At 32.6% G+C, this 15,756-nt stretch overlaps 1 protein-coding gene across 2 annotated transcripts in view; it reads right to left on the bottom strand.

The window, feature by feature from the left end:
* TTC21B (tetratricopeptide repeat domain 21B) overlaps nt 1–15,756 on the bottom strand; it is a 108,376-nt gene that overhangs the window by 74,617 nt on the left and 18,003 nt on the right. For both annotated transcript variants that reach the window (XM_074215798.1, XM_074215799.1), the window contains exons 8-12: nt 13,399–13,497; nt 11,945–12,137; nt 8,724–8,821; nt 8,220–8,420; nt 909–1,038 (exon numbers count right to left, since the gene is read on the bottom strand). In XM_074215798.1, coding sequence (XP_074071899.1) covers nt 909–1,038; nt 8,220–8,420; nt 8,724–8,821; nt 11,945–12,137; nt 13,399–13,497 — 721 coding nt within the window. The remainder of the gene's footprint in view (nt 1–908; nt 1,039–8,219; nt 8,421–8,723; nt 8,822–11,944; nt 12,138–13,398; nt 13,498–15,756) is intronic.

The following is a 15,756-nucleotide window of genomic DNA, read 5'->3' as shown; positions in this document are numbered from 1 at the left end:
ATAAACAGAACTCAAAAAATTTACTAAAACTAATTTGTATTGGAAACCACTAATTTATTGAAAACTCTCTGAATTTTCAGAAGAGAAAAAAGATAGCCAAAGAAATTATGAGTCTAGCAGTATATCAGAGATAATTAGTAGTGGTAGAGTTGGGACTTGAAATCAGATCTTCAGCTTTACAATCCAGTGTTCTTCCTATTCCACATAATAAAAATTATTGCATTAAATGGTAAACTCCTTAAAACTAGATTCTTCTCATGGCTACTTAATTTTTATTTAGCATCCAAAATTTCAAGAGACTGAAAAGATAGATTAAATGCTACCTGTGTTTTAGCTTTTGAGATAACTGATATCTCCAGAAGATAAAAAGCCAGTCAATGAAAGTAACTACTTAATGCATTCCAAATGTCTGGAAAACAAAGCTTGCTTGTGATTACAAATGTCTTGCATTTAAAATATCAATTTAGACTTGAGGTTCTCATTCACAGTCTCTAGTTTGGTATAATTGTGTTTTTTGTTTTTTGTTTTTCAAGGCAATGGGGTTAAGTGGCTTGCCCAAGGCCACATGGCTAGGTAATTATTAAGTGTCTGAGGCTGGATTTGAACTCAGGTACTCCTGACTCCAAGGCTGGTGCTCTATCCACTGAGCAACCTAGCCGCCCTGATGATTATGTTTTTCTAAGAGTCCATTTGATGATCAATGATTAACATTATTTAATAAAATCTAAAGAATAATCCAAGAGAGGAAATTATTATACTATTTTGTTTTAATTTCAATCAAATATACAAACATATTCACATGAAGGATAGTCATAATTTATTTAACCCATTTAACATTTACTTTGTCAATATTATAATGAGCAAAATATTGTGACTTGAAAGAATTTAATTTTAAAGATATATATTACCTGATAAATATTTCACTTTTGCAACTAGGAAAACAGCTTGCAGAAGACCTGGTACAGTTCTTACAATTGTCTCCAAGATGGAGGCACAATGTCTAAGAATCGTAGAAGGTGGCTGTCCAGGGTTTGTAGGCTAACAGTAAAAACAAATCAGAAGATTAATTTTTAAACATGATTTCATAATAGATTTCCCCTAACAGAATGAACACATTCTTATTCTCTCATCCTCTCTCTCAAAGAGGCATTCACACATTTTATTCTGGTTGGGATTTTTTTCTTTTTTTGGCAAGGAAGGATTCAGAACTATGATTTCATCATTGTAGGGAGATAGAGAAGAGAATTCTACTAACCCAGATCCATGACATATAGTTTCAGAGCTCTGCCTGGGATATTGACTGAAAGCTTTTCCTAGGTTTATATAGCCAATGAGACACGTGCCTTCTTTCATCAGGAAACACAACATGCTGCAAGTCTGAATCTGCCTGGTCCTCACATCTGATTAAGGAGCTTCTGACCCTCTCTGATTCTAGGACAAGGCCATGAATCCCAAGGCCTCTATTTAAAGGAGGAGGAAAAGCACCAGTTCCCCCCCACCCCCGTTTCCCACCAAGCTTCTATACATAAGGAAACATTACCTTTCATTTTAATCTAACATTTTCACAAAACATTCTTATAGAGATTCAAGGAATGCTTTTAGTTCAACATTGCCATCTATTTGGTTCCCCAGTGCCATTGAACCTGGGATTCTATATAGTCAACATAATTTCATAAAGCAGGGCTTTATGTAAGGAATTTGTTTAATGGATAAGAATGTTTAGGAAATATTGAAAACTAACGAATCAAAGCAACTTGAATCTAATCTTAGATTGTTAGCTTCAACAGAGCCTTAGACTAAAAATTTTTCTCATTCTTAACTACTTTCCCATGGTTTAGTGTCAGACTTAGAGCTGGAAGATATGGGATTGAATCCAGCCTCAACCAATTACCAAATAGGTGATCTTACCTCTCATTGTCTCAGTTTCTTCAAGCAAAGGAAATAAAAGGGGATAATAATTCTCATACTATATACTTTATGGGGTTGTGTGAGGAAAATTTGCAAACTTTGCAAACAGAGAGGTTAAAATATGAGTTCTTGTTAACCAACACAACTATTCTTTGTCAGGTACCCATGAAGGTTAATTTTAAAAGAACTCAGAAGCTTTTAGTCTTTAAAGGAAAATGGAAGGGAGAAAAACACTATGGATGTTAATTTTCATATAAAATGAAATTCATTTTCCATCATGGAATTGTTTTTCTAATTCTTGCTATGGCTACTATTTTATCTTTTTTTGTATGGTCATCTAATACTTGGAATTAATATCTTGAATGAGATGTCCAGTAGACAGATTTAATTTATCCAAACAGAACTTATTTTTCCCTTTATAATTTCTCCACTCCTACTTTCCCTATTACTGTAGAGAGCAATACAATCCTCAAAGTTCCTCAGGCTCCCAATCTAGGCATTATTGAGCTCCTTCCCTGTCTCTTACCTCCTATCCCCACTGTATCCAAACTAGACCTGTTTACTTCCCCACTACTAGCATCTCTCTAATATAGCCCATTTTCTCCTTTCACACTGCCATTACTCTAGAGCAGGCCCTCAACATCTCACGCTTGGATTTATTGTAATAATAATAATAATTGGTAGGGTTCCTGACTCAAGTTGCTCCCCACTCTATTCAGACATTAATACGTGATTTTTCTAAAACACAGGTCCAATCAGGTCTTTCCCTCCCTCAAAAAAATTCCAGTGGCTTTTCTACTGTGACTAGGAGCAAATACAAAATGCTGTTTTAAATTTAAGGTTCTCCAAAACCTGGCCCATTCCTAGCTATCTAGTCTTCTTAAATCTTCTCAACATATTTTCTTTGATCTGATGACACTCTCCATCTGGCTGCTCCACAAAAAGACATTTTATCTTAGTCCTGGTTGACTCCCATGCCTAGAATGTTCTCCTTCTTCTGCTCCAACTACTGATAGTTTTTTTTTTATTTTGCAAGGCAATGGGGTTAAGTGGCTTGCCCAAGGCCACATGGCTAGGTAATTATTAAGTGTCTGAGGCTGGATTTGAACTCAGGTCCTCCTGACTCCAAGGCCAGTGCTCTATCCACTGTGCCTAACTGCCCCGAGAGATTCTTACTACTGATCTTTCAAGTAAAATCCTCTTAATTACAGTGCCTTCCCTCAGTTAATTATTTCCTATTTATAGTTTGCTTTGCATATATTTATTTGCATGTTACCTGCTTCATTAGAGTATAAGTTTCCTGAGAGCAGGGAATTTGTTTGCTTCTTTTTTGTATCTCTAGCATTTAACTGGTAAACAGTAGGCACTTAGTAAATGTTTTATTGTTTGATCATAGTAATATACATGATATAGAAAATGCCATTCAAACCAAATCAGTATTTAACATAGTATCTCAAAAATCTTAGTACTGTTTAAACCTTAAATTGCCATTAGGACTTTTAAAACATGTAAAATCTAGTCAAAATACAAAAATTATCACCTTTAAAGGCATATATTCATAGAATTACAGAAGGGACCTCAGAAATTATTTGGTCTATATATGAACCCCCTATTTGAACAAGATCAATAAAGTAACCCATAAATCAAGTCTTTAACTGAAGATTTCACTGAGAAAGAACTCACATCTTCCAAGGACATCCATTACATGCTTGAATAATTTTTAGTGTTTAATAATACAAGACAGCTATCACCCTTCCTCTCATCCTACACCACTGTGGTCCTGACTTTTTCATGTAAACATCAACAGTTCCTTCTATAGATCTTTATATGGTATGATTTTAAGTCCTTTCAGCATTCTGGATGGTCTCTTCCCAGTCACTCATCAATGTCTTTCCTAAAATGTGGTACTCAGAATTGAACACAGGTGTACTATCTCTGTATTCTGTGCTAGCTGCATCATACACTCTTTTAATGAAATCAAATGCTCATTCCTACCTCCATGCCTTTACTATTAAAAAATTCTTATTATGAATTTAATAATCAACAGACATTTCTACATACCAAAAAAACATAAATTCCCATTTCTTTCCATCTGCATTGCTTATTGGATCTCTCCATCATGCCTTCTGTCATCAGGAAACTCAACATACTGCCAAGTCTGAATCTGCCTGGTTCTCACATCTGACCTTTTCTGACTTTAGAGCAAGGTCATGAATCCAAGGGCCTCTATTTAAAGGAGGAGGAAAAGCACAAGTTTTCCCCCCCCCTATTTCCCACCAGCTACACTGCTTTTGAATATCTCTGGAACTCTCTATCATCACCCCTACCACTTGCAAGGGTTTTCTTTGATTTTATTTGTATTCCCAGTGTTTAGCACACTTTCCACTGCCCAGTAGAAGTTTAATAAATACTAATCAAGTACTGACTTTCTTTTTAAAGTATCTATTAAGTTTAACTTGATTTACCACATTGCTGTACTTGTCTATGACCTTCTGACCTTTCTACTCTCTTCACCGTATGTTTGTTTCCCAAGTAATTTTTTTTTTTTTTAGTTTTTGCAAGGCAATGGGGTTAAGTGGCTTGCCCAAGGTCACACAGCTAGGTAATTATTAAGTATCTGAGGTTGGATTTGAACTCAGGTATTCCTGACTCAAGGGCTGGTGCTCTATCCACTGCGCCACCTAGCCACCCCATTGTATATTTGTTTCAATGAAGTTTTTTTCTTTTTTGATCAAAGTTCTTAAAACCTGCAATTGCTTTCCTTTAAAATACTGTAGACATGATATTAGTTGTTCTCCTATACTTCTCACTTCATTATATGTATCAGTCTACAAAAATATTCTCAAATTCCTATGAATTCTGTCATATTTATATGGAGAGACAATATGGTAGTATGAAATCAGCCTTGCATCCAAGACTTAAAGATTCAAGTCTTAACTCTGAGAGAGATTGGCTGATATGATATGTTAGTCTAAGTCTAATTCTCCCAGGAGTCTTTGATGAATGGTTAAGTGCTTCCTGGTAATTAATTTTTGGAAACTGATTTGAAAACTATGACATTGGCTTCATTGCTCAATTTTTCTATTTTTTTAAAAAAGTATACAAATTTTTTTATAAATTATTATTGCTGTGTAGCCTCATATGAGATCTGGAACTACTAGGTCTCTTTCTTCCTACTTTCCCACCCCACCCTCATGATTTCATTTGAGATCCTTGACCTTTTGATTTTTTGTAAACATTTTGTCATGATTTTGTTTAATTATTGAAAAAACCCTATGGTAATTTAGGTAGTTTTATCATTTATATTATACTAGTTATTTTTTCAATTAATTTTAGGTGGTTTATAAATAAAATATATAATTTGCTTATATTTCAGGTGTGTAGGTGGTTTAAAATATATAATAGGTTGTGGGTCTTTTCCTTTTGACTATGTTTTATTCAATTTTCTTTTTCCATATCTGGGTTCCTGAAATTATCTTTTTTATTTTGTCAGTACAGAATATTCATCCATTAATGTCATCTGTCTTTTGAACATAAATTTAGGCAAAGTAGATTCTAGTAATTTCTTTATTTCATCTGCATATAATGTAAATTTTACTTTTTCATTTTTGAGTATGATAATTTAGATTTCCTCTTCTTTACATAGGTTATTTGTTTTCAAAGCTCTTCATTTTACCAACTTTCTTCCATTTTCCATTTTATCACTTCTTTGATTCCCTAAATTTCTATTTTTTTTTGTGTGTCAGATCTTGCCTCTGAATCATCCTGACTTAATGCTCTAGGCATTTTATCAAGACTTAAATAGCAAAGAAGTGATTCACTTGCATTACATATGTGAATTCCCCAATGAAGTCATGGGTCTAATATCTATTCTGTTGTCTTGAGATATTCTTTCTAACATCTCATCTTAACTGTGTAAAGCTTTGCAATTCAAATATGTTTCTACAAAACTATATTATTTGCTTTCTGATAAATCTGCTAACCTCTTCTGTTTTGGGGTAGGTTTATCCCATTTAAATTCAAAGATATATTTATTTTTCTAGCCATTATTTCTCATAATCTTCTCTCTCTTCCCTCTGTTCCCAGTTTACAAAGAACAAGATGAAAGAAAACGAATATGATCAAAACTAGTAATCTATGGCTGAAATGATCTATTCCCATTTTTTTGCTCTTGCTCTCTTCAACCAGCTCACTTCTGAGTGTTAGTTCTACTATTGTACTCTTAAGTACATTTTCTTCCTCTTTTTAATACTCTGTTATCCACCTTCTAAAACTCAAGTTTAATCTTATGACTATTCTTTTTTCTTTCTATCATCCCTCTTAAACCCCCATTTTCCCCAATGCCCACTTAAATTTGCATCTCTACACTAAATATTGTGTGTTCAATACTCCTTTGTCTAGTTCAAGTAAGAGTAAGATTTCTACTTATTCCACTACCCTTCATCTCACTTAACCAATAAGACTGAATAAAACCACTCCCAGATTTTTTCTTTTTTTTTTAGTATCTCTGAGAAGAGACACTTGTCCATTCTTAGTCTATAAAAATGTCAGCATTCTATCATCATTAAACTATAAAAAGGGAAACCTTTTCAATTGACTGTATAGCTAGAACTGGGAGTACTTTAAAAAAAACACCTTAGTAATGTCTCTGCTATTCATCCTCTTAAGGTGATTTCTCTTGGTTGACTGCACTCATAGTGTCTAGTAAGACAATTCTGTAAAGAGAAAAGGGACTTTTCCATAATGGGTTTCAGTTCTCCATTTGTTCTATTCCATTTTAGGTGAGCCTCCTGACTTTCCAATACCCTAGCAACCAGGTTTTACATTCAGCTCAAAACTGAAGACCTGAAGGAGAGACTTGGGAGTGACTTTGGAAACTCACTCCAGCAGTAGATGAGACAAGGAATTATCTGATATCATTGCTGCATCTGGATATAAATTTAGTGGGTACAGTTATGCAGAAATTATGTTAAGAATGAGTACACTCTACTCAGGGACCTAGATGGGACAGGAGAGTGGTTCCCTAAAAGTTTCAATTCTTTTTCTTCTATTCTTTTCTTCTTGATGTATCTTCAAAATTAAACATCCCTTTCCAAAAGCTCACTGACATTAAGTGGTTAGCAGTTTTTTTAACTTCAAAATATCCCTTTGCTATACTATGTCCCATTAAAGAGTTCTTCGAACCTCCATTTTGAGGAGTTAGGAATGGTTAACCTTCACTTCCCTCCTGCCATGCTCCTGTCTTTGTGGACTTTGCTATAATACTACTGCACAGGTATCTTCCCCATCTCCCTAACCCTCCCCCCTTTTGCAGGCCATTTGTGTGTCATCTCCACCCCCCCCCCCCAAAGAATATGCACAATTTGAGGGAAGGTATTTTTTCTTTCTTGCTTGCTTATATTTATATCTCAAGTGCTCAGCACAGTCCTGGAACATGAGAAGTGTTTAATAAATGCTTGTGGCTTTGCCTAACCTTGCCTTGCTTAAAGGGAGCTTGGACATATTAATCACCTCCTGTATCTAACAGTAAATAGAGGGAAGAAATGAAACCTATTGGAGCTCAAACTGACACCTCACATCCAGAGGGAATCTACTCTTTTGTTTGTTTGTTTTGCAAGACAATGGGGTTAAGAGGCTTGCCCAAGATCACACAGCTAGGTAATTATTAAATGTTTGAAACTGGATTTGAACTGGTGCTCTATCCACTTAGCCACCTAGCTGACCCCCAGGATACCTACCCTTAAACTTAGGATAAGTGATTCATCCTGACTGGCTCTGGGATAGTGAGCCATAATATTAGGCATTATGGGAACAACACTTTAAAATCTCTATTAAATTTAATTGTACAGTGTATTGTGGTAGGCACAGGAGATACAAGGTTAAATAACCCTGCTCTTAAAGGGCCTAAAATAAAAGACAAATATTTATTAGAAATAATTTCAGTACATAATGGATATTCAGCTTACATATGACTTATAACTATGAAGTCTGAAGACATAACGCTTTTGTCATTCAGTCTGTTTGTTCCCCAAGCTACTGCTGTTGGATTACTATAAAGTATGCCCTCTGAGGTTACCACCACAACTATGGAACAGAAGTTAGCAGACTTCCTATTAACTGTTCAGACTGTAGAGAGATTTTCCCAGTGACTTGAATGGAATACATCTGATACTCAGTTCTATGTGTTTTACATTACTACTGATACTGGAAATCAGTTTTATTATGAATTGCATAGATTTAGGGAGGCTAGATACTCTTTATGACATTTATAAAAGGTTCACTTAATTAGTCATTTAAAAAATATTACTTACCTGACTTGGACATAAATTCAGATACTCAGTAATAATTTCTAATAAAAAGTCAGGATTTAACTTTTCAAAGTATTGTACACCAAGAGGTAAGGTTTGCAATTGAGAGAAATGTGTATCCAGGACATCATTTAACAGATTAATAACCTCTTCTTGTCGTTGATGTTTCTTTATGGCTAGTACTGCATGTAAATAGGTCAGTTCCTAAAAGAATAAGTAATTTCTTTTTAGAAATATTTTACGTGCTGAGATATGGAGTAAACACATAAAATGCTATTAATGTGTAATTTTTATGCTCTCATGTAATCATTAGCTTCCATATTTGAATTTAAAAATTTTTCAGTCATATCTAATTTGCATATAGGTATAAAAAAGAACTTATTAATGTTAAAAAAGTATTATACACTGATAAAATGCTGTTTTTACTAAATAGAAAATTTAATTTTAGGTTTTATTTTCAAATTTGCATTGTCAATTACAAGTACCCAGCTGAAATAAAAATCTTACCGCAGATTTCCCAATGGACTGCTGAATTTCATTAAGAAATTCAAGTTGATGATCTGCATCTTGTAATTGCCCTTCTATGAGCTGACAACGAATAATTCCTATACAAGGGGAAAATTATTCAAACTTAATCATTTTACTAACAACTCCAATATAAAGTTAATCCAAATAATATCATTTTAAAACGTCCTTGCTATTTAATAATAGGAAATTAAACAATCAGGTGAAATAGCAAAATAAGTACTACCTCCTATTTTCCTCCCCAATGTATACAGAATTCAAATTTTATAGAATAGAATTTAAAACTTAAAGAATTGATAAAATAGGGGAACAAACATAGACTTTATTTTCTGTATCATTTAATATTAAAGAGCAGAGGGTTGAATAAGGTTATCTCTAGTGTATCAATAAATCTTAAATGACTTGGATGTATTCATGAAAGATGTATTGCTGGAAGAAATGCTTTAAGGATGCATTTTACTCTACAGAATCAAATGTTTTTTTCTTAATATTGATCTTATAATAAGCAATTTTTTACTCAACTACCTAAATAAGCACTGCGGGAGCCTGTAATCTCTCTTTTATTCAACTGCTTAATGATAAAGATATAACCTACTAGAGGATATAATCTGTGGAAAATTATTCTCTTCTAATTAAGTATGATCAAGTATGTCTTCAATACATATGTAGACTATTCTAACAAAAAAATATCTACACAGGAAAATGGGAATTTGGGCTGGTAACTGCTCTTTTGGACACAATTTTCTAAGATTTCTTTTCCCGGACCTTTGCTATCTTCCTCTTCTTCAGTAACTTATGAATCAATTCACTGACTCTGTGTAAACTTTTATCTGATAGTTCAGCTTTTTTTCTCATTTTCAATGCTATTTCTGTTTCTTCTATAAGCACATTCAGGACTGTAGTTCAAAGGTGGTGTCTTCAATGAGCTCAAGGGTAAAAATTTATAAAATGCAAATCTGTTTATAAAATTTCATTTTTTGGACAATCTTTCTGTTTCATCCTTAAATGTTCTTGGGAAAACTTTTTTTTTAGCTTGGCGAACTGGTTTTTCTCTTCCTGCTTTTCACTCTTTTAAAACACAACAGTGCTTATGGTCTTTCACTATTCTTCTTAATGAGATTTTAGAAATTATATTCTAAATCAGCTTTATCCTTGGCTGTCAAATCTCTGACAAGTGAGGAAAGTGTTTACTAAGATGCATATTAGGCCATTTTTGAATAGGAAAGAAAGCCTAATAGCTTGCATTTCTACTTTACATGTGTGGAAACTGGAGACCAAGGCTTTATAATTTGTTACAGAATTTTGCCAATAAACCTGTTTAAAAAACCTTTATTATAAAGATAAAGAAACTGAGGTTGGAAAGCAATGTTTGTTCAATTTCATATAGGTCACTGGTTGCAGAGATGGGATTTCATACCAGGTAAACCAAGTTCAAGGTCAATGTCCTATTTCTTTGATCCTTTTTTTACTGAAATATATTGAAATAGCTTCCCAGTTAGTTTCTTTGTATCCAGTTCCCCTCTCCAATCCATCTTCTACAAATGCATAAAACTGATTATTTCTAAATCACAGGTCTGACCACAACACTCCCTTGCTCAAGTGACTCCTTTTAATCTTTAGGATACAAAATAAATACCTATACTTAGATGTGGAAGTACTTCACAATCTTGCTCCAAACTCCCTTTCTAGGCTTAATGCAACTTAATCTCCTTCCTTCACTCTATGTTCAAGTCAGACTAGTCTAGCCCACTTGCTTTTCTATGTGCCTTTGCACAGCTCATTTACCATCTAGAATATATGTTCTTCTCATCTCTGTCTCAAGGAATCCTTGCTACCTTTCAAAGTAAACCTCCTATAAGAAGGTGAACCTATTTTCCCCCAACCACTAATACCCTGACTCCAACAATTTCTTTGATTTTCCCCCAACCACTAATACCCTGACTCCAACAATTTCTTTGTATTTATTTTGCATAAACTTTTCATTTAATTTTCTATGTATGTTTTTGCTCTCAATGTAAACACCTTGAGAGCAGAGATAGCTTCGTTTTTTATTTCTTTATCCATAGTACCTACCACAATGTGTACAATGCCTGGTATACAACAAGAACTTAATAAACGCACATTGAATCAAAATCAGTTAAACAACTATATGAAATTATTCTGATTGGTTTTAATGTCTTCTTACATATATTTCTTACTTTCCAGTGTTAATAATAACATATTTTAATAGTATAAATATAAATATTTTAAATTTTATTTATTTAAGGCAATAGGGTTAAGTGACTTGCCCAAGATCACACTAGATAAAATTATATTTTAAATATAACATATTTTATACTCCAAGTTTTGTATTAATTTTGATTTTTGTTCAAATAAGTCACTAATCTGACTATAATAGGAAGATACACGGTATATGAATAATCCTCTATTGAGCAATGCAATAAACAAATTAAATATCCAATGAAATGTTGCCTTTTGCTGCATGAGAAAACCAATTCTGCCTTTTATTCTCTCTCTGCTTCTTCAAAGAAACTGAGCCATTCCTCCACTTACCTACAATATCCTTTCCTCTTCTGAGTTTCATTTATAGCATTAATGCCACAAATCATAGATTAATTTCCTCAAAGAAAACATGTATTCAACTGTTACTGGAAAAGTATCTTAAATTATGAGTACCAGCAGCAAAATGATCTTTTTAGGATATTAAAAAAAATTGTGATCTTTTAATATCCCCTGTCTCTTTTTTTCACCACATTGCTGTCATCATTGCAGAATATAGATGGCACAGTACTGAGGTCCTGATTTTTTTTCCATTTTTCTTTTTCATGAATTGTCCATGAATTGACCAAACAATTCAGCATCAAACATCTACTAATGATGACACTCCAAAACAAAAACAACACATTTCTAAAAGTATACATGAATTCTTTCCTGCATAGATCTTCCAGAATTTATACTTTATGTGCATAGCCTTTAAGAATTCAGATGACCTCTATACCCTGATAAAATACAAAAGTAGATCTCTGTGGAGGCACTTAACAGTTTTTTGAAATTATTAATAAATGGTCAATATAAATGGTATATTTTACATATATCATTTCTTAATGCATATATAAAAGGGTATATTTTAAATGGTATACTAAGCAGTCAATAATTCCTTAAGAACAACATTAAGAAAAAAATTAAGTTGTGTGCTATCATACCAATTAGTGCAGGCACACTGGTCTCATCAAGTGTCATTGCAGTTTTATACCATTTGAGTGCATCTTTAACTTTTCCTTGTAATATCATTTGATATCCAAGTTCTGTAGCAAATTCTGCATCCTGAGGAGTTAAACCAAATGCCCTCTCAATTAGCATTTGAGTTTTCTGAAGGATAAGTTGATTCCGTCCACACTAAAATAAAAAAAAGCTAGTTAATAGAAGACTAATATCTTATATACAGTATATTATTTAAAAATAATACTGTACTTTTCACATTTATCTCTCACAAAAATGTTGTAAGGAAAAATAAGTTGTAATCATTCATTTCAACGAAGTAATAAGACTAGACTTTTAATGATCATGTAATAACTTATACATTTTTATAGTACTACCTTCAAAGTAATCACTACTTATTTCAGGGAACCTGCTTCAAATTTATTACAGCATCTTCAAGATCAAATTGGACAATGTTACTTGTTTACAATGCCAATATTGCTTGATTAAATGAATAGGCTCCCAAGATCATTAAAAAAGAAAAATAATACTTATAAAACTAAACAACTGTTTGCAAACAATCATTTTAAAATTAGCAACATTTCCAAAAATAAATTAGGTTGTGATTAAAGAAGAAAAATTTTAAACTTGAAATCCTTGAATATGTCCCAATTTGGAAAACAAAGACAAAATTTTGCAAAACTGAGCAAATATATATATGTACAAATATGCTCATTTCTACACAAATTTTTCCAAATATGAAACATAGCAAACATATGAGACATATGCAAATAAACCCAAAGATAATATTTAAGAATTTTTTTCCTGTAAAATTTTTCAGCTGAAATGATGGTAGCTTATTCTTTAAGTTTCAGCACAAATGCTGCCTCCTTCACAGAACCTTTTGTGAACTAATCAACCAAATTTCATTTTTCCCTTCTGGAATTTTCATAAAATTTTAAATCACTCATGCATTTTTATAGTCAGGAAGTTATTCTTATAACATTCTTCCCTATCATAGAGCAACTCTGAGAGCAAGGCTATCTTTGTTTTCTTCCTTCCAGTCGCATACCTCTCGCACAATGATAGAGCACAGCAGGTATTCCATATATGTTTTTAATTGAAAAAATTCATTCTTTTTTTTTAGGTTTTTTTTTTTTTTTTTTGCAAGGCAAATGGGGTTAAGTGGCTTGCCCAAGGCCACACAGCTAGGTAATTATTAAGTGTCTGAGACCGAATTTGAACCCAGGTACTCCTGACTCCAGGGCTGGTGCTTTATCCACTGCGCCACCTAGCCACCTCGAACAAATTCATTCTTAAGAGGAATGAATGTCAATAAAGTTGTCCCTATAAGTTAAAAGTGTTAAATTATTATCATGTTGTATTTATTATCCTATTTTTAAATCTTAGAGAAAAAGAAATGTACATCTTGCTTTAGAACATAAGTTTGAATTCTTACAGTTCTGCTGAAAGCTAATGCCATGTTGTAAAACAGTTGAGCATTCTGTGGTTCCATTACATCTAATGCACTAATTAACTCTCCCAGTTTGTTGGTAGCCTAGAACAAAAATATAAATAGTAAGAAGATCTAAATATAGGCCCCAAAGAAATTATAAGTGTACACATACTTGTGAAATAAACAAATAATGTCACATTCTTTGATGTCTTCATGTACATGAGCTACATTTAAAATCATAGCTATCTATATCTCAAATATGAGATTCTTATTCTCATCCTTTTTTGATGTGGTTTAGATAGAAATGAAACAGAGACAAGTTATTATCCTGCTATTATTTTTACTTATTTATTTATTTTTAGTTTGGTTTTTTTTTGCAAGGCAAATGGGGTTAAGTGGCTTACCAAAGGCCACACAGCTAGGTAATTATTAAGTGTCTGAGACCAGATTTGAACCCAGGGACTCCTGACTCCAGGGCTGGTGCTCTATCCACTGCACTACCTAGCCGCCCCCTGCTATTATTTTTTATATTAAATATTTTTAGACTATTTTACAAGTGGATAAAATAACTTCCTTCTTGTAGTTGAGTTAAAGTTCTAGGATCTAAGTTCACCCACTGTTGGCTCTGTGAAAGTACTCTTTAAAGGACAACCAAAATAAGTATACATATTGTCTTGTCTCCCACATGATTTTGGTCTCTGCTAGATTTCTAAAATATGAAGATATTTCTTTTCATTTCATGTAGAGATTACAAATATTCAGTATTATAGCATCTATTTAAAACCACTGTTCTTAAGTTTTTATGGACTGATATAATGTCCACGCAATTGTGGAATTTAGTCTGTGAAAACTATCTGGTCCTAGTAAATTTTATTGGTTGAGTTCTTTAGTTTGTGAAGAACAGAGAGATTCTGACATATAATAATAATATAATTCTAGTCCCCAAGTCATATCTTGTTAGAAATTTTTCACATGCCAAGTTTTTAAAAGTATTAAAATATGATATATAGTGTCCATTTTTTGCCTAATCTACATTGATTATTATTTTCTAAGACTAGTTCATAAAATACCTCTAAGCTCTTAGTTTATAGATTGTGCTTTGATTAAAAATGTAAAAGAAAATCCTTTAAATGATTTAAATTCAAAGCTTCTTAATTGAGTCCTCTTCTATTATTTCTTTTAGCAATGACCTTATCTTGAATTGCTATTTTAAAATTTTTCCACTTACCAATAGACACAAAAACTACATGAATACAACTATAAAACAATGTTGATGGTAAAAATATTAATTGTTCATGGATAATTCAAATTAATATAACAAAAATGACACTAAGTAATCAAGCTGTATGACAATCAAACTACCAAATGATTACTTTGTAAACTAGAAAAAATTCATCTGGAAGAAAAGGTCAAGAATATCAAGGAAAATAATAAAAAGAGAAGGAAAAGGTCCAGGTGATACCAGATTCAAACTATACCAGAAAGCAATAATCATCAAAATAATTTGGTCCTGGTAAGAGAGAGAAACAGGTTAGGCTCACAGCATATGGGAAGCAAATGAATAAATAAATCCAAAGACCTCAGTTTATTTGGGAAGGATTCAGGTTTTTTTTAACCAAATATTGCTGGAAATCTGTCAATCTGGTAGAAATTAAGCTTAGACCTCATACCATAACAAGATGAGCTGCCAATGGATATAAAAAGTAGATAAAAAGGTCATATCAAAAACAAGGTAAAGAAACAAAGAAGATATTATTACCTTTTGTATATCTATTTGGAGGAAGAGGTCATGACTAAACAAGGAATAGCAAGGTTAATAGCAGATAAAATGGACAGTTCTGATTATATACAATTTTAAAAGTTTTTGTGTAAAGAAATCCAAAGAATAAATGAGATCTAGAGCATCATGTAAGATAAAACAGAAAATGTTGATTATAGAAAATTCAAATGTTTTACACAAATTTATTATAGTTAAAACTGGAAGGGAAATAGTTAACTATTAACTGAAACTATTTGCAGCAAGTTTCTTGAACTTCATATTTTATATATATATATATATATATATATATATATATTTATGTATGTATATATTAAGAAAATAAGTCTTGTCCCAGTAGTATCACTACTATGTCTTTACTGAAAACAGATCAAATAAAGAGAAAACAGTCCTAAATATACCTAAATAACTCAATAGCTAAAGCACTGGATCTAGAGTCAAGAAGATCTGAGTTCAAATGTGGTCTCTGATACTTACTAAATGTGTTACTCTGAGCAAATCACTACTTAACCTTTGCTTATCTCAATCTCCTCATTTATAAAACTTGGATAATAATAGCATCTATTTCCTAGGAATGTTGTGAG

The sequence above is a fragment of the Macrotis lagotis genome, chromosome 1 (genome assembly GCF_037893015.1).
Source record: "Macrotis lagotis isolate mMagLag1 chromosome 1, bilby.v1.9.chrom.fasta, whole genome shotgun sequence".
Classification (NCBI taxonomy): Eukaryota; Metazoa; Chordata; class Mammalia; order Peramelemorphia; family Peramelidae; genus Macrotis; species Macrotis lagotis.
Note: the sequence above shows the minus strand (reverse complement) of the source record. Positions and strands in the feature narration are given on the sequence as shown.